General features: G+C 38.6%; 1 protein-coding gene across 1 annotated transcript; it reads right to left on the bottom strand.

The window, feature by feature from the left end:
- Nucleotides 1-477: 477 nt before the first annotated feature.
- Nucleotides 478-3,319, bottom strand: LOC309701661 (uncharacterized protein). The gene is made up of 3 exons (XM_082525812.1): nucleotides 2,556-3,319; nucleotides 2,362-2,462; nucleotides 478-1,533 (listed from the first exon to the last, which is right to left on the bottom strand). Exons 1-3 carry the CDS (start codon nucleotides 2,998-3,000, stop codon nucleotides 1,351-1,353), a joined length of 729 nt encoding a protein of 242 aa, XP_082381938.1. The 5' UTR covers nucleotides 3,001-3,319; the 3' UTR covers nucleotides 478-1,350.
- Between the last annotated feature and the right edge of the window lie 18,939 nt (nucleotides 3,320-22,258).

The raw sequence follows: 22,258 nt of genomic DNA, 5'->3' as shown, positions 1-22,258 counted from the left end.
CAAATGTAGATATGAATGTCATGACATGCCTTGGAAAAACGCGTGCCCAGACTTGCCGAGACTTACAGGACACAAAGTCAGCCTGTTTTCCCACCTCGAGGTTCTTTGTTGTCATTCATCACGAAGGGACGTGACAGAACAAACACCTGCTGGCAAACTGACAGATACTTTGAAACCAGTTTGGCAGAAAGCTGCTGCTTCCTAGTGCTGTGACCCAACACGAACATGATTGAATTAAACTTGTGCTTTTTAAATCTCAGCCTGTAGAATATAGTTTGGCTCACACCAACAGAAGCTGAGAGCAAAAATGATGGTGGCTCAAGACTTTTGCACAGTGATACACATGCCTGAAGTTGTTAAAGACAAACAATTAAAGAAAAAATGCTTCAGCATAATATGTATCAAACAAGTAAAGGAAAATAAATAATGCTTAAACATTTGAATGAACCAAAGACAATTTCTGAAGCAGCCCTTTATCCCAATCTTTATATTTACCAGAAGGTGGACGCAGTGATTTCCCAGGTTAATGTTGTGTCACAAAACTGAAAGCAGTGATGTCCTCTTTCACAGGCTAATCAGAAACAGTCAAACACATGTCCATACTGTCTTCATACATGTATTTATGCTTTCAGACACACAGGGATATTGAAAACGAGACACAAGCAGGTTGTGTTGAACACGAGGTCTAGTTTAACAACCAATATTCTTTATTAGTAAAAATTAGTTTTTGCTAAATTACCACAAATGTTTATTCTAACTTCTTCTCTCACTGCTTTAAAAAATAGCAAAAAAAATGTTGTGTTGTTGTTATAATTAATAAATACCATCTCTTTATTTGTGGCTAGATCAGAGAGGAGAGCAGCGTCAGAGTGAGGTCATCAGAGAGAAAATATAAAAAAGTCACAGTGGACTGGAAACGCAGCTGGTTCCAGTCTCTAACCAGTTTTCAAGCCTTTTTCAAATACTGTCAGCGGCTAATAAGAGTCGATCTATCTTATCCCATTTAAATGAGAAAAACAGCATCCAAAAGATATTTTTAAATAATAGAAAAGTACAAAACGTGTTTCATTTCTTGAAATCACAAAATCAAACCATTAAATGTTGAAGCCCACACAGCCTGCTTTAAAGGGTTGTCCTCGAGCTACACCAGTGAACAAGCATTAGAAGGTGAAGCACGGTCTGCAGTGAGCCTCAGGCACGCAAAACAGAGCTCCACCCTGCAGCGAGGACAGGAAATGTTTTTACTCTTAGTGCCATCATGCACCACCAGTAAGCCCCTTTTTGAATGGGCTTAGGCTGAGGCACAGCCAGGATCCCACATTCCTCACATCCCTGACGCCGATGTTGTGTTCACGATTTCCCGCGGCTTGCTGATACATCACTGACCTCCAGGTAATTCATGACAGTGCTGCTGAGCATCTTTTTTTCAAAGTATTTGATTTCTTCAGGAGTCAGAAGAGCCATTTTACAGACCTCTTCATGTGACCACTCAGCATTGCAGTCAGGCTGGCCGCACACAAATCGGCTCTCACCCTGAGGGATCAAAAAAAAAATCAGTTAATTGCATCTAAGCATGTTGACATGGTCAAAACAAGCTGCCGAGGTTCAAACTGAACATCGGAACGAGAAAGAAATTTAATTTAATTGATTTTGAAAGTGGCATGGGTTTTGGTGCCATACAGACTGATCTACTGCTGACCAACTCTAGAGTTTACAGAGAATATTAAAAAAGAAAATATCCAGTGAGCATCAGAAAATGTCTTGGTGATGTCAGAGGTTAGAGGAGAATGGCCAAACTTTGTTATGTTGATAGGAAGGCAACAACCCTTGTTACAACCAAGTTATGCAGAAGAGCATCTCTGAGTGCACCACACACTGAACCCTGAAGCAGATGGGCAGCAGAGGACCGCACCTGCCAGCTATGAATTGGAAACTGAGGCCACAATTCACGTCTTGCCCATTTTGCAACCAGCCACCAGATCTCAATTCAATGCAGTACTTTGGGATGTGGTGGAATGGAAGATTCCCATCACGGGATCTGCAGCAACTGTGTGATGCTGTTGAGTCAATATAGACCAAAACATCCAAGGAATGTTTCCACCGTGTCGAATTATATTCTTTTAAACTTTGCCTTCAAAACCTCTGAAGGCAAAAGCAAGTCTAACAAGGTGTACTTAACAAATTGGCCAATGAGTTTATAATAGATTTAGAAATGATTTAGAAATAGATTTTAAATTATGTAAAATAAATTTCATAATTTATGTGGAAAGTTGGGAAGATAAATGTGCAAGAAGGACAATGAGAGACAATGGATACTAATACTAATACTTCAGAATCTGATTAATAATAAACATGTGGTACCTGGTCCAACAAATGGTGACACCAGCTGGTGAGAGACATGGGGGTGACAGAATGACCGCAGGACATCCGGGCTCTCAGAGATTTATAATCTCTGCCCTCAACTATGAGACAAAAAGGAAGACTTAACTTATAAAAATCCTTGAAGCCCATGCTGTCAAATCTGAAAGTATTTATCTGGTTCTTTGACTACTTACAGTCCATATCATCGTCTCCTTCAACAAATGTAAGGGTGGTGTCGTTTGGGTCGTAACATTTCTCCTCTCCAGTCACCAAACTGGCGTCCAGACCTCCAGAAACGTCTTTTTTGCCCTTATCTCTCATCCTCCGCCGTGCATTTTCCAGATGGTTCTGCAGTTCGTGGTAAAGGTCCAGGTCAGTTTCCAAGTATCTGCGCCTTGAGGGATCAAAACCATCCCAAAGCCCGGTGCTTCCATCTATACTAGCAGGGCGGTTTTTCAGTCGGACGGACTGTTTTCTCTTCTGAGGATTTAAAGTTAAGCTCCTTTTAACTCTCGCTTGGTTGCTCTGGGGTCCTGTGTAGTCTGCGGTCGTTCTTTTCTTTGTCTCGCTGTTGCCCATCTTTGCCACGTTTATCTCCACAGGTGAGCGGCAACGGACACACACGGTTACTGGTTTCATTTACTAAAATCACGTGATTTTCAGTTACGGGGCTGTAACTCTCCGGTTGCACAAGACTGTGTGCCAAAGTGAGGCGCGACATTCCAGGTAACAGGAGGAGGACCTGTGGGCGGAGAATACACCTGGAGCACAGGTGGGTCCGTCTGTGAAGGTGAATGTCAGAGGGAAGTCCACACTGATGAAGAGCGTCACTGTAAACTGAAGAACAGAATCTGTAAAGAGTCAAAGATGTGCAACTTTTGCCTTTCTGAGAAATTTCTTTGGCGTTAACACATTTTCAATAATAAAAATATAATAAAGTACAGTATATCGATCGGCCCTGCAGTCAGACGAATCAATCATCAATCTCTGTGCTGATGCTGTTTCCACTCAAACCGACCAGATTCTGTAACTTTCCTCTGTGTTTACCGTTATAAGCTTTGCTCTCTGCTTCTGCTCAGCTGGTGACATCCGGGTGGTGTTCAGGGCAGATGTTGCTGTTATGGGATCAAACACGTCCATCATCCACACAGTGCTACTCCTGCTGCTGAGGAGACGATGAAGACGAGACCACGAAGAACAAGAAGATAAAAACTGGACTCTGGTTATTTAGGCTTATTAATCTTTACTGTGACACTCTGACATGTGCCATAATAATGATATATAACAATACATAATAATAATGTGTCAGAGGGACCTATTTGTAAAAAATATATCCGGAAGTCTTAACTGCTGACCTTTTTTATTTAGCACACTATAAAAATATATAGTGCATATAATAATTCGACATATTATTATTTTTTTGACAGGGGGAAATGGTGAACATAAACATTATACACTGAATAAGATGCATCTCATTAGACTGGAGCTCTGTCTGTTTTTATGAACTACATTTACATGTCTGCATTTTGTTTCAGGACATAACGCAGGTGTAGTGAGCTTGCTTTTGTAGATCTTCTTTTCCTGCGTGGTGTCTGTGAACGCAGCATGAAGATTCACCCCTCCCCTAGTTGTCTAATCAGAGGATTTAAGTGTTTGGGACTCATTTCTGTCGTAGATGGCGACGATAACATTTGCGTTGCAGATCGGATTAATTTCCCCAGAAAATTATTTGGCTGTGGTGAGTAGACACGTTTGGTGAGGTTCCCTCTTAAGCATTGTGAGTGTAAACACCGGGATACAACTATAAAGCAGCATTTAGGTTGCAGTGCGACGTCACGGGTGTGTAACTGGTGGCACCCCTTGGGCACTCCTCCCTGTGGGTTGCCTCCCCACGTGGCCGGTCTTTAGCCAAATTGATTTTTTTTTTGAGGTGCTATTTTTAACCAGAACAACCTAGTGGCAGTGAATCTTGTACTTTTAAGCAATTTCTGGTTATAAAGTGTTTTAATAAATAAATATAAATTATTCTATCTGACACATGTTGTTTGACATGCATGCAGGAGGCAGTACTGATGCTGTGTAATTAAATAGGACTTCCTTGTGTTAAAAACACACCACTTATTTAGATCATGTTACTGGTAATTTCTGGGGGAACACCAAGGTGCTCCTAGGCCAGCCAAGAGATATAATCTCTCCAGCGTATCCTGGGTCTATCCCAGGGCCTCCTCCCGGTGGGACCTGCCCAGAACACCTTAACTGGCTCCTTTTAATGTGGAGGAGTAGCTGCTCCGAGCCCCTCCCAGATGGCCTAACTAAATTCAATTCAATTCAGTTTTATTTATATAGCGCCAAATCACAACAATAGTTGCCTCAAGGCTCTTTACAGAAAAATCCAAGGATCACATGACCCCCTATGAGGAAGCACTTTGATGACAGTGGGAAGGAAAACTCCCTTTTAACAGGAAAAAAAACTCCATCAGAACCAGACTTATCTGCTGCGACCGGTTGGGATGAGAGAAGGAAGTCAGGACAAAAGACATGCTGTGGAAGAGAGACAGAGGTTAATAACAACTATGATTCAGTGCAACCCCCCTTTCCTGTCTGGTCCCTAGTGCAGGACCAATTTGCCATGGGAGACCCCTACCTTGGGGTCTAGCTCCCTGACAACAAACCCCCTGGGTTCCCTGGGACACACAAACCTCTCCAACACGATAAGGTAGCGATTCATGGAGGGGACTGAAACTTTATTGAAAAGTAAAAGGACATTATGTTGTCACAACTTTTAATTGAAATATTCATCTTTGTTGTATACCATTTTATCTCTGAACACTAAAAACCTTTTAAAAGCAGGAATTTTTTTTTTAATTTGCAGAGTTCAGGTGTGAAATTGAAAACAATGCAAAGAATAAGTTCATAGTAGCCATGCCATTTTCAGCCCCTTTTTATTTTTGTGCATATTTTTAGTCCGTGCAAATATACATTTTTTTTTCTTTTTCATTGTTCTCTGTACATGATATGAACTTTGCTTTGGCTGTTGGAAGTCACGTGGAAAATATCAATTAAGTAATATCAGCAAAACATCAAGAGTTGTTATGAGAACATAAATGCTCTCAAAAAAGCTCCACTTGGCTCTGGCATTTATCATCATCATCATGTACTGTACTGCACATGCTGCTCTGGCACTGTTGTGAAACCTGAGCCTCCCTCTCTTGGTAATGCTATTCTCTTTGTTACTCTTTGTCTGTGTGCCACTTGGTCCAGATGTTCCACAGGTTTGGCCCCAGCAACACAATGAATAAATGTTATGTGTGGTGCAATGTGTCTCTAATAGGTTTTAATATAGTAGGTAAGAGTCAAGTAGATGCAGGGCACCACCTTTTGGCCAAACTGTCTCCCATAAGGTCTTTGGTATGGCTTTAAATTCTCCTGTTGACTTTTCATGAAACTTTAAAAAGGACATCTGGTGTAAAATTGACACATTTTCAAGAAAAATGCCAGTCATGTTTGAAACAGGCTGATATCTTTTAGAAAGACCACCATGTAGATGTAGAAGTAGAATAACACTTTGGGGACATATAAAGTGGTAAATATGTTTGTTTGTTTTTTTTTTTTTTTTTAAATGCCATGTTTATCAGTCAAGTAGAATCAGAAGACAGACGATTGCTGATCTTTCTGAATAACTTTTTGAGTAACGAGATAAAATATCAGTTTACGTCAAAAATCAGTGCAAAAAGTGGATGCAGCATTAATCGTACCACTGACGAATGATTTGTGATGTATTTTCCCCACATAGTGCTTAAAAATGAAAACGTTAAGAATTGGACTGTGACGGTTATTCTCATTGTTTGGTTTTGTGTATTTGCTGTAATGCTTTGTGTTCTATGACAAGTACAAACAAATATCAATAGAGAGAGAAGAAAAGAGTCAAAAGCACTTGTTGTGCAAGGATTAAAACATGTCAGTCTGTAATCTCATCACCAGTTTTCACCCACGTCAGCAGGAAAACACTTCCTTAAGGTGCACGAATTAATTACAGTTTGTCTTTTTAAAGCGTAGTCTGTAGAATATGGTTTGGTTCACAATATTAGAGCCTGAGATCAAAGACAAAGATAAAGTTTGGAAACAGAAGAGGACCCCAAAACAGTTTCTTTCTATTAAGCAAAAGCTGATTTAGCACAGGGGTCACTATGGTCACCACAATGGCAGGGAGAAGGCTTCACAGGAGTGGGGACCACTGTAAAAGAGGGAGAGATGCGTTATTCCAAATTATGAAGGTGAGTTTATTAATGGAGGGCAGTGAGAAGAGATTGCTGATTTGGTGAGATGATGAGAGCCAGAGATTAATAATAAGTAATGATTTAATGCGTAGTGTGTATAAATGGGGTGATATGGTTTATAAGACCATTAAGATGGGGCCTGATTATTCAAGACTTTGTATGTGAAGAGCAAGATTTTGAATTCAATTCTGCAGGGAGCCAACGAAGGTAAGCCAGTATAGGAGAAATATGCTCTCTCTTGTCAGTACTCTTCCTGCAGCATTTTGATCGACTGAAGGCTTTTCGGTTTTTAGGACCTACTGATAATGAATTACAGCCTAGAAGTAATAAATGAATCAATTTGTTTTTGAGCGTCACTCTAAGACAGGATATTTCTAATTTTAGAAATATTGTGCAAATGGAAGAAAGCAGCTCTTCATATTTGTTTAATATGTGCATTGAAGGACATATCCTGGTCAATAATGACTCCAAGTTTCCTCACAGTGTTACTGGAGGCCATGGTAATGCCATCCAGAGTAAGAGTCTGGTTAGATACCATATTTCTAAGATTTTCATGATTTTCAAGATTTACATCTTTAAACTTAGACGGACATCTATTGTGATGAAACGTATTCCCCGCTGCTCTTTAATCCCTTACAGTAAATTTAAATGTTATGCGAAAATGACAGGACAAGAGACGGTTTTCAGGAAATACTGTTAAGATATAATATGTTTATAGAAATGATGAATATAAACAATTATTGTAATAACCAGCACACACTGAAATATTATTTTTAACATTTATATGGAATGCAATGCTAATAGAATTCCATGTGTAAAGCATTTGTAAAGCACTAACCTGCACTATTAGTATTTGTCCACAAGGTGTCACAATTTCTACCTCAACAGAGTTGAAATGAAATCTTTAAGGCCACAAGTTCAACTTCAGATCTTTGCTGGAAAATAAGCAAGCGCTCACAAAGTTACTGAATATTTTTCTGCAGCCATGAAAGTTTAAACGATAAACATTTTATGTATGTATGTATGTATGTATGTATGTATGTATGTATGTATGTATGTATGTATCTATCTATCTATCTATCTATCTATCTATCTATCTATCTATCTATCTATCTATCGTTAAGGTTCAAAATATTGGGGATGGAGACAAGAGAAAAACCACAATAACAACACGGGTCCGGTCGGGTTGAGTCAAACGATGATTTAATGATCACACACGTGGGAGATGGACACTGATGCAGACAGCCTCAAAATCTCAAAATGGTGGAGCATTGCTCAAACTTTTATAGCCTCTGGTGCCTCCACCTTATCATACAAAGCCTAAACATTCACATGCTTTCTCTCACACAGCGCCTAAGCTACGACCTTGGCTCCCTGTTTATCTGCTCCTGCTGAAATAGGGCAGAAAACTCCAGCACACTCTGTTCTCTTCTACTCAGACAAATTAGATTTCTTATAACTCAGCAGTATAATGCATCATAAAACAATATCATTCATTCACACCAAGTCAGCAGTTTAATGTAATGCAAATCAGTTTAACTAATGCAATAGTTATCAGCTTCTTCTGATTCAGGAGAATAATGCAAACTAAAACTACATAATAATTCACAATCTTTAATTAGGGGTATAACATGGCATAAAATAATATTATAATCTAACACTATCTATCTATCTATCTATCTATCTATCTATCTATCTATCTATCTATCTATCTATCTATCACCGCAATATAGATTTTAGTCTATATTGCCCAGCCCATAGGAGACACCCCCTAGGGTGCTAAGATCCTGTGGGACTCCCAGATACAGACGGACAACATTGTGATGGCTAATCAACCGGACATAGTAGACAAACAGAAGAAGATGGCCGTAGTGATAGATGAAAGCAACATCAGGTGATGTTGCTGTCCTAGGGGGCGTCTCCTAGTGCTGGGTGATATAGCTTAAAATCTATGTCGCATTATAATTCGAAGCATGTGCGGTAACGATATATTGTGATATATCTATCTTATATCTCTTCTCAAAATGACTGAACATACTTGGATACCAGATACATTGCAGAATAATAAACACACTTCAAAAACGTACAGAATGCCATTTCGAGAACATTTATTGTGCAAAACTTAAAGAAGAATGTTTAAATTACAAAACTTTTCAACTTTTTCCAAACAATGTAAAACAAAATTCTTAAATAACAAATAAAAATGAAGATAAATGCACAAACATTTTTGAATAAAAAAAATGCAGGTAAAATATCACTAAAACACAAAATTCTAAGTTGTTTAAAATAAAGTGCAAAGTGTAAATAAATAAACATTGCAATTCTTCCTGCTGTCTTGATTAATTATTTATATCGCACAAAAAGTAGAGCTGCACATATTTGAAAACCCTATAAGTTTAACAGGTTTCTTGTCTGTTAAATATCGAACAACAAATTTCAAACTTGCAATATGTAGCACAAATACAAACAAAACATCAGTGTTTATGGTCCTTGTGTGCAAATCAGAGGTTGTTTGCCAGGAACAGTTTGTTAACAGTCAGTGCAGATTGGTGGCATGTTACTATGTTACCACTGGTGCTGAATGCCCTTTCTGAAGGGGCACTCGTGCCAGGAATGCAAAGGTATTTCCTGGCTAGGCTTGCCACCCTGGGAAATTAGCCTGGTGCAGCTTCCACCAATCCAGTGGGTCAGCGTCTCCTTCGTCATCCAGTGCCTGCAGGTAACTCTTAAGCTCTATTTCAATCACTTCTCTGTCAGTGAGGGCAGCTGGGCCAGGCTGAGCAGAGCCTTTTTGAAAAAGCTGCCCAGACATCGTTTACTCCTCTTGGGTTCTTTCTGGGCTTTTCCAGCAGCTCCTGTGCTTGTGTGTGATGGTGGTGACTCTGTGGCAAACACAGCTTCCGTCTCTAGCAGTGACTGAATTTCTTGCTTTTGTGAACTCTCTTCGGTCATCAGCTATATATGATGATCTGAAGCGTGGCTCGACAAAGGAGGCCGTATCCAGAAGGTCATCAGTTGCAGGTTCTGAGTACTTCTAATTTAAATACTTGAGGATGGCTCTCTTTATGTCCTTCGTCAAGTCTGTGTCTTCATCAACTAGAGCATCTGCTCTAGTTTTAAGCCTAATCTTGAAAGTAGAGATAGTGTCTGTCTCCCGAATCCAAACAAGTCAGTTGGTACCAGGTGCCTGTTTTTTCTGTCTGCTTTCAGGACCTGTGATATGGCCTTCTTCTGTTTAAGCACCAGGTGAATCATCTGTTGTACAGACCCCCATCTTGTTGGTGTTTCAGTGATGAGGCCGTGAGGAGGCAGATTTAGCTCAGCCTGTGCATTAGCCTTTTCAAGTGTAAGAAAAGGCACTCACTATTTTCTTGCACTTGCCAGTTGCACGTTCAACACAGGCATCTTTTATGCTTCTCTCTAAGGACAAAATTGGAAGATATTAATATTAGTCCCATTACACATGCACAAGATAACAAAACATCTGTACAATCACATCATCAGCATGTACAAATACCAGCATTATCTAATCCTAGATAAAGCTGAATTAATTATTTTATTTGATGATTAACACCACACCGTACTCAGTAATACTACATATTAATGACTAATATATAATGTTAGGAGTAATTATATCAGATTATATTATATACTGTATAATGATATAATAAATAACACACACATTGTGTGTGTGTGCGCACATGTTAGAGAAATCCTGTGGAGAGTCATAAAATCAGGGGTTGACATTATTTTTTTGCTCTAGAACTCTAATGAGTACCTACATGTATTAATTGGTACGCACCAAAATTAAAAATGTTTTCTGTGTTTCGGCCCTGCTGGGAAGAGCGCGCCCTCTCTTCGTTATCATCGGACTACATTTCTCCAGTTCGAACGATATTCCGATGTCATTGCTATGCATCCTGGTAATCTCGTTCACTCTTGGCAAACAGCTTGATGTATTCCATGTACAGGAGGTGGCTGACAACTGCTCCATTCTGTAGTCGTAGCCAGTCTTGTTAATGATCTCACTGAGGGGGTTCAGGTCTATACAGAACAGCAGTGGGGACAGAGCATCTCCTTGGTAGATCCCGCACTTGATGGTGACTTGTGCTATGGGCTTGGAGTTGGCTTCTATGTTGTCCGCCACATTCCCATTGAGTTCCTGATGAAGGCTCTCAGAGTCCTGTTGATCTTGTACAGTTCTAGGCATTCCAGGTGTGGGGCATTGAGTCATAGGCCTTCTTGTAATCAATCCAGGCAGTGCACAGGTTGGTCAGGCTAGTCTTGCAGTTTCAGCTGACTGCTCGGTCTACCAGTAGCTGGTGTTTTGCACCTCTGGTATTCTTGCCAATACCTTCCTGTGCCCCACTCATGTATTTAACCATGTGCCTGTTCATCTTAGCCGCTATGAAAAGGCAAAAAGAAGGTACGACGAAAAAAAAAATCAAAGGAGTGAAAGGATTAGACCCATACGAGCATACAGAGCGGACTAAGACATTAGTGTGCTGCCCAACTTAAAACATAAAAACAACACTAAAAGTCCAGCGGCATCAGCGACAGCATTAAAATCCACTCAAATCGGAGCGGGGCACAGAAAACCTGGCGACGTCCCCGGCTGCCCTGTCTGTCTCTTCGCTCCGGAGTACTGGAAGAGAGAGGGGGCAGCGACAGTCACTGTTCTTTCCAGTGAAAGGGATTTCAGTGTGTCTCGGGACTTACCCCGCAATCCAGGCCCTCCGTTGCCTCTTCGTGACTTTGGAAACATGACTTGAACAATTTTTCTTCCATGAAGGAATCCGATAAAAAACGATCTCTTCACCCGTCGGCTTCCCATGGCTGTCATGTGACCGGCTATGGTAGTTAATAACACAACAGCTTCTTGCCAATCTCTGTGTCTCTGTTTATCTCTGTGTGATTGTTGTCTTATAATAGCTCGCGCGCTAGCCACTTGTACCTACAATCCTTTGCAGTTTTACCCCCGAAATGACATCACATTCTCGAACTCTATTACAGTTTTTCTCCATTGGTTTGGCTTATTTCTTGAAACAGAAATTACATTCTCAAAACTCTAAGATCATTTGGCAAAACACTCTTACAGTTTAGCACAACACTATAGCTCACCTGCAAAAGCTTTGGCTCATTTCTCGACACAGATCGGACATTCTCATCATTCTTGGTGCTTTTGTCAAAATAAACCTGGATGGTTGATCACAACAACATGGTCCACCTGCAAAAGCTCATACCTCCCCTAAAACAGTTCACTCATGTGTCAAAACTACATTTCTTTCTAATCTGAATAGTCAGTGCCCCCAAAATGCATCGTCCCTTTGGCATTGTGTGAGTACTGCCATACAAAATGTTTAGGTGTTTTGTCACTATGGCAGAGGACAGAAAAGACTAGCCTCCAAGGTTTGACATCACAGATTGCACTCACACAACCAAGGAAATTATAACCATTTTTTATTCACACGCAAAGAAAGTTTTATACATATGTAAAAAGAAAATGTACATTACAGTAGTAAATTGTATGAACACAAAATCAAAAAACAAGGACTTATTCAGTGGTCGCTGTACTCATTCTCCCGCTCTTGTCCACTGTCTTCACCCTCCTGATTATTTACATGCTGTTGTCCGTCTGGTCCCCTGCATTGATCTCCTGTAATGTCGTCATACGCTGCGTCCATAGCATGGAGCAGGGACGGCTGATCCTGAGCATGATGCTCATACACTCTCCACCTCCAAGCAGAGAAAAACTCCTCTATCGGATTGAGGAAAGGAGAGTAAGGTGGTAGGAACCCCATGACCATCCTTGGATGCGTTGCAAACCAGCCCCTAATGAGTGGGCTATGGTGGAAATTGACATTGTCCCACACAATTACATAAATGGGTAGGTGAGGCCCTATGAGACCTCTCTCATTTTCAGGGATAAAATCGGTATAAAGGCGATCCAAGAAGATGAGGAGCTTGTGTGTGTTGTATGGGCCAAGACTGGGGATGTGAGTGGCCACACCATTCTCAGAAATGGCAGCACACATAGTTATATTGCCCCCTCGCTGACCTGGGACATCCACTGTGGCCAGGTGGCCAATAATATTATGGCCACGTCTTCGGCCCTTGGCCAGGTTGAAGCCAGCTTTATCCACGAACACCAGGATGTGAGGGGTCTCATATCCTTCCAATGCCATTATTCTCTAAAATAGAGTAAAGAACATAAAATCACTCATACAGAAGAGTCATATACTACAGTTAGACAATTACATGTTCTCCCCCACAGGTTCAATATACTACAGGCCACTGCTCCAGTGGTTCTAAACTAGTGATAGGCCTATGAGGAAGTACTGCAGGGGTATTTGATAGAAAGGGGAGTGGGAAATACTGGTGACTTACTGAGATGTTACAGTAAAACCTACAATATTAGATAGATTTGATTGGGAGACAACAAAATAAGGATTATAATGAGAATTGTATCATACAGTAAACTGCAGGTTTCTGTTGAAATTGTTGAAGTCAGATGAAGCAAATACTGATTCTGAAATCAGGTAAAGGAGGTATTGAAACCAAATAAGTGAACTACTGCTTACTGTGATTACAGGTAAGGTTATAATGAGAGACAACCAGTAACTGACTTACATTTATATACTGGTAGCGCAGCTCCTTCACTCTGTCAGAGCTCCTCTCAAATGGTACCCTGTAGATTTGTTTCATTGTCATCTGATGCTTCTTCAAAACCCAGTCTATTGTGGAGATGCTTATTGTGTTTATATTCTGGAATATATGATTGTCCTGAAGGATGGCATCACGGATCTGTCGCAATGTGATGGCATTATTTGCGGCCTCTTCCCCCTATTCCTCCACCACGCATTCTCAGTCTTCTTCTTCTTCTTCTTCTTCTTCTTCTCCTCTTTCTCCTCCTCTTCCTTGAGGAAGAACTTCCCCTTGTCCGTTTGCTTGGCCTTGTCTATCCATGTTCAGAGCCTCGGACTGGCTCTGGTCAAGCTCTATATCTGTGTTTGGCAGCACACAATCATGGAACACACCTGTGTGTGACACTCCCCCTTCGTTAGTCTAGTTTCACCTGACTGTCAATGACTGTCATCAATTTATCAAATATTCAAAGAAATTCATATATGGTATTCATGGTATTATGTTCTTGACCAATTTTGACAATCCAACAGACAGTTGTGCATGCGAGTACAATGAAATCATGCTGACATGTTTTGGAGAGAATGATCATTAGACTGAGAATCAACTAATCAGTTTAGATCTACAAGATCTATTCATTTGGAAAATGTGCTAAATGTGGGCTAACTGTATAACTGTAGGCTACTTGTACTTAATCATTTGCAAAGTAACTAAGACAATTGAGACATGTACTTAGGCATTTGCCACTTGATAAAATGAATGAGAAATGCCATTCTGTTGTGAACATTTGCCAAGAGGTTTGGAGGTTTGTCCATGTTATTTTGAGAATGTAATTTCTGTTTCAAGAAATGAGCCAAACCAATGGAGAAAAACTGTAAGGCCCATGATCAGTAGTGAGTCAGCGACCCTCCTAGGGACACTCCCACTAGGGGTTAAAGTCTGTGACTTTCCAACATTTGACCTTAGAAGTGAAGAACCTTCTCAGATGAGAGGTGAAACGTCTTCAAGAAACAAGTCCTGTCACTTTCCCACCTCAAGCTACTTAGACAAACGTGACTTCAATGACTGAGAACCTACACAGACATGTGTAGTGTAACAGTGTCAGACATGACATTTGGGAGGTGCAGATCATGAAGAGGAAAGGAGAAGAAAGAAAGGAAAAGAAAAAGGAGGAAATGGGGGAAAAAAGAACAAAGCACAACAAAGCATAATGAATAAAGAAACAACCCCCTTGAAAAGAGCAGAAAGAAGACGAAAGCACCAGGCAGAGTGCCCACACCCAAAAAGCTGAGCCTGCCAGAGGCCAGCACGAACTGAGGACTGCCTCAGGACTACAGGCACATGCATGCACAAAGACACACGCACATCCACATCAACCCACTGCTCTAAAACCCATTTAAAAACCTGTTAACTCTAATGTCTTATTCTTGCTATTAAACCTAGTACAAAGAAGAGCTGACAATTTGGTCCCGTTATAAGTGAAGTATTTAACACGACGAAGCAACACATGGTTTATTGTTGTTGTTATATAGATATGTGTATATTATAGAGATGTATGGCCTGGACCAAAAATACCAGGTGCCCGACTTCCTGTCCCAGTCCTGCCCTGTTTATGGCAGTGCTTTGTGTATTTACTCATTATGCAGTCAAGTTGTAAAGGTGCTGTAGCAACATGAGTACATATAATGGTAAAGGTTTGGAATAATTATTAAAATACAATTACACACGGAACAAAAAACATCCTGACATCTCACTCCTCTGTTTTTCACCCTGTGCAAACAATTTACTGAACTACTATTATTGTTTTTTCTTGTTTGCATAAGTCAAAACTTTTGTAACCTGAACAGAGACCAAACGGAAGCATTTGTTATGCCCCACAGGTAAGTGTTTGTGTTTCTGTGATCAGTTCTCTATAACTGTCTTTTTGTCATTTGTTACCATTGTGGCCTGAAGCACTCAGCTTTATCATAAAGGCCACCTTTGTTTGGTACTGAGTCCTGATCTACATTTGGTTCTGCTTTTTAAACTGATCTGGATTGGCAATATGTAGTGTTCAACACAAACATCAATATTACATGTATCATATTACAGCGTTTCAGTCAGTGTTTCAAATCATCTGTTTTTCTTCCATTGTGTTTACATTTAATCAATGTGACATTCAGTGTGCATTTCCACACATACATGTCAAAGCAAGACAAAAAATTCAGAATAAACGAGCTCCTGCTTTGTTTTGATATATCAACAGATAATAAAGTTAACCTTAAATTTATTTGCTGCCTTTGTTACTTTAAAAAACAAAAACAAAAAAAACCCCCATACAGGTCTTTAGTTCAACTACAAGAATTGATGGCATTAATCCCAACAGACACTGTTTTTATGTCCGAGGCATGGGAAACTGTCCTCCACAGACTTAGGATGCGGGTCAGATCGCTCTCCTGGACTGAGCCTGTCTTGGTCGTGTTGTTTTGTCATATTGTGCTGTGGCAAGCAGGAGGAAGGTCCCAAATGCAGGACTCGGTACACACAGGGATGAACTTAAAAGGCAGCTTCATTTTGCTGTTAAACCTTAGGATACTACAAAACAAAACTTAACCTGGGAAATTTAAACTAAGACTAGAGAACAGGATACTAAGAGTTACAAGGGAACACTTAGCACAGGAAAATCACACAGCTAAGAGGGTACGAGACAGCAAAGGGCAATGGAAAGCACAGGGCTTAAATATACCAAGGAGGGAACGGGAAATGGGGGGAAACACAGCTGGGATTAATTAGATATAATACATGGGACCGTCAAAGTAAAACAGGAAATAACACAGCCCATGTTTTTCAAGTCATTTTATTATCTAAGCAGCGAGCTCTGCTGCATCTGAGCTGTCAGCCTTCATGAAGTCAAGAAAGCCCTCATGTATGACCTCTCTGAAAGGTTTATCTGATGATCAGTGACATTTTATCTTTTTTCTGAAGGTCTTAGGTTTCATCAGCTATTACACCCAACTTTGTTTAACTTCCCTTTTTATTTCCTCTTGAACACTTTCTGCCGGAGTCTCTACTGATGGAGTGCTCTAACCATGTGTAGTCTCTGTACCACAAATGAATGCCCTCTTGCTGTGTCCATGTTGCGTCTTGGGGAAAACCCTAAGGACAGGCTGCACTGGACCCTCTGCTCTTGACTGGGAAATGTCTGGTGGGAAGCAAACTGAATTAATGTTTCGGTCAGTTGTTCATATTCCTATAGCTTCAGAAAGTAATTTGAATGAGTGCATATTTTAGAGAAATTCCAAGACCATGTACAGAATGAAAAGCATACCATCAGGTCATACTGGAGCAGAACGTTCCTTTGACTCTGGTGGCTCAGCAGAATGCAGGGTTAAGTTTATTAACCTCACCCTGGTTGCAGACAAAGTCCTGTCCCAGTATGTGGCTAAAACACAAATATGTCACAAACTCCAAGCATGTATCAAGCTAAAACTATTCTTTCTATAAGACCAAATTATTTTTTCTTTAAAATTGAAGGAAAGAGTTGGAAGCTTGGACTCTAAACTTGAGTTGTGGTAGATGTGAAGATATGCAAACCAATAAGAATAAAGCCATTATTTTAAAGTTATGATAAATCATGTCACCAACCCGGTGTACAAATTCAGTAAACTTATGTTACATTTCACAAGACGATAATATAGTTTTGCCAGATTACGATAATCATTTTTTTTCCAAGGATAACAACAACTCAAAATCACAGGATCTAGAAGAATCTACCCTGATCTCATTTAATCAACTATTATAAAAATAATTTTGTTAGGGATTTTATCAAGAGAAACACTACACTTCTGGTTTGTCAGGACATATCAGATATAGGAGTGGGTTTTGATTTTTCTGACTAAAATCGATTTTAAAAAATGAAGCGATTTTTAAAATGAAGCGAAATTGATTTATTACAATCCTAAATCAATTTTTAAATATAAAGAGTGTTTTGACAACTGGCGAACAGGTAAAACAGTAAATGAGAGCAGGTAAACAGATTCTGCAAAAAGACGTAAAAACAAAGCGCGGAACCAACGCATCAGAATCAGTCAGATGTCGGCTTTCTCCCTCGATGGCACGTACACTGACACGCCGTCAGAGCTGATAGATCGGCGGGCCTCCCTCATGTTCCTTGTGTTGTGTAGAAACTATAATTGCTGTATTGACAATTTACATTATTTACATTTTACAATTTACACTTATTACACTGACACCCCCCCCCCTCAAAAAAAAAAAGAAAAAGAAAAAAAACCCCAACAACCACAAAACACATCTACAGAGCATGAAACTCGATGTCTCCTAAACACACTTTAGCTCTGATGTGAATGTGGTGTTGTTTTATTTTGCTATCAAACCTCAGTATTTGCAAAGAGGAACTGGATGTTCAATCCAATTATAAGTGAAATGTTTAACACAGTGAAGCAACGTGTGGTTTGTTGCAATACTTTGTGCATTTACTCAGTATGCACTGAAGTTTTAAAGTTACTATGGGAACTTGAGCAAAATAAAGGTAAACGTTTTTAAGCAATAATTGTTATAACCCTATTAGATTCACAACAGAAAACATCCTGACATCTCACCTCTGTTTTTGAATTTCTGCAAATGATTTGTTTTAAATAAATAATTCAAATCCACAGTAAAACTGAAAACAGTGAATAAGTGTTGATAATGTTTTAGGGTTAATTTACTCATATTGTAGGGACACCATAATATCTTCTATCAGTCTATACGTATAGGCCCCCTGAACTGTCTGCTTATTGCCACCCTTGCCGTCCGCACGGTAGCACGGCCCCCTGAACGGTCCAGGCTCCTGTGCTGTTGGCCTCCGGGCCGGTCCTCTGAGGTGTTCTGTTTTGGACTTTGTTTTCTTGAGTTCTGGTGTGTTTCCTTTTTTTTCTTTTGATTTTGGACTCGTGATTTGTTTTTTGACTTTCCAGTGCTATCTATCTATCTATCTATCTATCTATCTATCTATCTATCTATCTATCTATCTATCTATCTATCTATCTATCTATCTATCTATCTATCTATCTATCTATCTATCTATCTATCTATCTATCTATCTATCTATCTATATATATATATATATATATATATATAGATATATATAGATATACATGCGCACACACACACACACACGTCAAAAAACTACCACTGACTGCCAAGATAAATTATTTCCATTACCATATCACAACTTCACTTCATCTTCAAAACCTTAGTACCGGTACACCAAACTTTCCGACAAATTTAGAAGCCTTTATTTGTGTATTTCCAGTACCCAGAGGAAGTACTGGGATCCTCTGTCAAGCTCATGTACATGTACTAGTATGTACAAATGCACACTGAATTTCGCATGTGATTATACACAAACAACCCCCCCCCCCCCCCCCCCCCCCAAAAAAAACCCAACTAACAGATGATTTAAAACAGACTGAAACACTGTAATATAATATATGTAATAATGATATTTGTGTTCAACACTACATACTACCAATCCAAATTATCTGAGTCTGTCCAGAGTCAGTTCAAAAAGCAGAACTAAATGTAGATCAGGACTTAGTGTAAAACAAAGGTGACCTTTATTATGAAGCTGATTGCTTAAGGCTACAATGGTACCAAAAGAAGAGAAGGGAAGTACAGAGAAATGATCACAGGAACAAAAAGAGATCTATAGATAGATCTATCTCTATCTATACATATATATATAGAATAGAATAGAATTAGAATAGAATTCCAGTGGGACATGCCTTGATTTTGAGCGATCAAAAAATAATAGAATATAATTTTATATTTATAATTCAAAATCACAATAATCTTCCAATTTAGAACTACAAGTTAAAAAAGAACTAACATAAATAAAATACACTTCAGCTAATTACTTAAAAAAGAAAAATTATTTTCCCAAATCACGCGGAGCCACATGCGGCTCTTTAGTCCTTTTAGTGTGGCTCCGCGTGATTTGGGAAAATAAATTATTATTATTATTATTTTCCAACCCCTAATCTAGGTTAAGAAAACCCCCCAAAATTGATTCTGGATTAAGTCACTCAGATGGGTGGCAAAACACTTTTCCCACTAAACTCGCTATATCCCTCATAAAAACAATAGAAAAATAAAAAATAAATGTAAAAATCTACATATCTATCTTGTATGAATGTATCAAATCTACCGCCCCATCACCACCAAAACTGAGGCAACTGATTGTACTGAGATGTTTTAAGTTGATGAACATATAAGCTGAAAGTTGTCAGAACTCCAGTATTTTGATTAAGGCAAGAAAAGAAAAGTAAAATGTTTAATAATTAATTTCAAAAATATTTTATAACTACAATTTAAAGTTTTCATTCATGTTTCCCATGAGAATAAGTTTAAATGTAATAAATTTAAAATGAAAGAGTACGACCCTTTTTCAGTTTAGCAAGACTTGTAATCCTTTTTAAAATAAACAAAAGTCAAAGGTCTGGTTATTGAAAACTCAAAAACACCAAGCTGCACACAAATCTTGAAAAAATATCAACGCATTAATTAATATTTCCTCAGTGCAGTCAATACTGCTAAATTTAAAAGCTTAAGTACATTTCTTCATTTTGAAAGTATTTTCTTGATCTCTACCAATAATGGACAAGAACCTATGTTGATCATCAAAGTGAGTGAAGTGGGTAGCACATTTGGTTTCTGGCAATATTAGTTGTTCTTGCAAGAGACTGAAATAAGAATTGTGACTTTCAAAAGGAGGACATGCAGAAACATATTCATATCAAAAAGTCCAGCCATTTATCTACATGGTCATGGTCATAAGATGAACTTCTCTTTGCTCATGTCTTTTACTTAACAATTATTCCTGGCCATTTTCATCAGTTTTGAAATATTCATCAACTCCTTCCCCCGAATTAACGATAAGACTATGCATAATTTTTGTAAAGAATAGAGAGAACTGTATAAAAATAAATAAATAAAATACCTCCTTATAGACACTGTCTATAGTTTAACTATTAGCTAATGGTGCCACTGAATGAGAATTGCTTTGCTCATGTGTCACTAAAACATAACTTCTCCTTTTTTCTTTAAAGTAAAGCTGTTTGAGATCATCTGTGGATCAGAGTGCAGCAGGCTGGATGTGATGATGGGGCACTCTCTGCTCTGCATGGCGGGCTTTTTCTGTAAGTACACTTCTGACTGTTTGAATGGCACTGACTCATTAACAAAAGCCTTACTTTTTATTGATTTAAGCTTTCTCTGTTTCAGTGCTCACTACTGTCATCTGTGCATATGCTGAAGGTAGGAAACAGTTTTCTTTTGTTTCTGTTATCTCCTATAATACTCTAAATAATATCCTTCCTGTGTTTACATTTCATGGTACATTTAAAATTTCACTGAATGTATCAGTTAACAATTTAAAATGATCATATTAAGAGTTTAACCACTTGAGCAGAAATTTAACTCAGGTATTACATAAACTGTATATTTACTAAACAGTTTGTTGCCTTGATACAAAAGAATTTCTTTCTGTGCATGTTTATCTGAACAAATCACAGTACTGATTCACAGAGGTGGGAAGAGAAAAAGTAACAAAACTTACTGTAGAATTTTCAGGTATCTGCACTTTATCTATTATTAAAATTTATTTTTCTGACAACATTTTACTTCTTATATTTTTAAACAAATATCTTTACTTTCTAGTTCTGACATTTTCAAAACAGACTTGTTACTTTAGGGTCAGCTATGGCGTTTATAATGTGAGATAAAAGACATCCAGTGGACTACTTTTCGGCAGTGATGGGAATAATGGTGTTAAAAGGGACATTTCACTAACTAGTAATCTGACTAATTAGTGTTTCTATCGTTACAATGCTGTTACTGTTACTAACAAGAAATTGCGATTTGGACACGTTATTATTTTTCAACACACAGATGGTGTGATGGCGACGAGTTTAGTTGACTGCTAAATGTCACAGTTGCACATCACACCTGGAGACAGCCACCTAAACACTGTCTCCAGGTGTGATGTGCTCCTCTGTCTTATAGTGGACAGAAATTATTTTTTGGAGTTGCACAGATATGTGTATGGCATCTTTTACAACTCCTCCTTGCTCTGTAGATGACTTTTTAGGATTAATATTAATGAAACTTTGTCTTTTACTCAGATTGTGCAATATTATTATTCATCTGTTTGTTATTGATTGAATGTTTGTCTCATTCCCCCATTATATGCTGCTAAACTATTTTTTTTATTCATTGCATGACGTATGTCACTTATATTGATAGGTATGTTAATTTATTTTATTTTATTCTATTTTTATTCTATTTTATTGTATTTCTTTTTAATTTATTATCTTTATAGTTTTTATTCTATTCTTGTGCATGCATTTTTTCTTTTTCCTCTTGCCACAGTGAGCATATTCATGACAAAAGAATTTCCCTCGGGATAAATAAAATTCTTATCTTATTTTATTTGATACAGAACACCTGATTGATCTGTAAATAGTTTGAAATTGTTATATGAAGAATGCCTTGGCTGCCTTTTTTAGGCAAATAGCTGGATATAACGTTGTTGTTTGCAGAACTTGTGCATAGGTTTTTAAAATTTACAATTTGCATTTCAAGTTATGAAAATGATTAATTAAACATGTTTGTGGTTGCTTTTTGTTGGATTTTTGATCAACTGTTTGATCTTGTTACTTATTAAGATTTAGCTATTACTGTAGAATGGGAGCGAGCATAAAGAAAGTAACTTTTTTCAGTTGTCAGGTAATTTCAAAGCTCAGCTCAACAAGCATCAGCAAATACACAAACTGTTTGTGCGCAGTTTGTCTTATAGTGTGTTGCTAGCTCAAGATCCAGCTGCTGTATCTCACAGGGAGAGAAAGACATGAAAATACTGAGTAGTTCATATCAGGTAAAAAGTTTATCTCAGTGCACCATTGTGTATATTTTATATTTTTATTTTTATTAATGTATAA

The sequence above is a fragment of the Aulonocara stuartgranti genome, assembly GCF_965226115.1.
Source record: "Aulonocara stuartgranti genome assembly, chromosome: 3".
NCBI lineage: Eukaryota > Metazoa > Chordata > Actinopteri > Cichliformes > Cichlidae > Aulonocara > Aulonocara stuartgranti.
The sequence above is the reverse complement of the archived record's forward strand: the minus strand, read 5'-3'. Positions and strand labels throughout refer to the sequence as shown.

Excerpts from the sequence above, each read along its gene's own strand:
- LOC309701661 (XM_082525812.1), bottom strand. The coding sequence starts at position 3,000 with ATGAAACCAGTAACCGTGTGTGTCCGTTGCCGCTCACCTGTGGAGATA. Across the intron at positions 2,463-2,555 it reads AGGAGACGATGATATGGACT|TTGAGGGCAGAGATTATAAA; the intron begins GTAAGTAGTCAA and ends TTTGTCTCATAG. Across the intron at positions 1,534-2,361 it reads GTCACCATTTGTTGGACCAG|GGTGAGAGCCGATTTGTGTG; the intron begins GTACCACATGTT and ends TTGATCCCTCAG.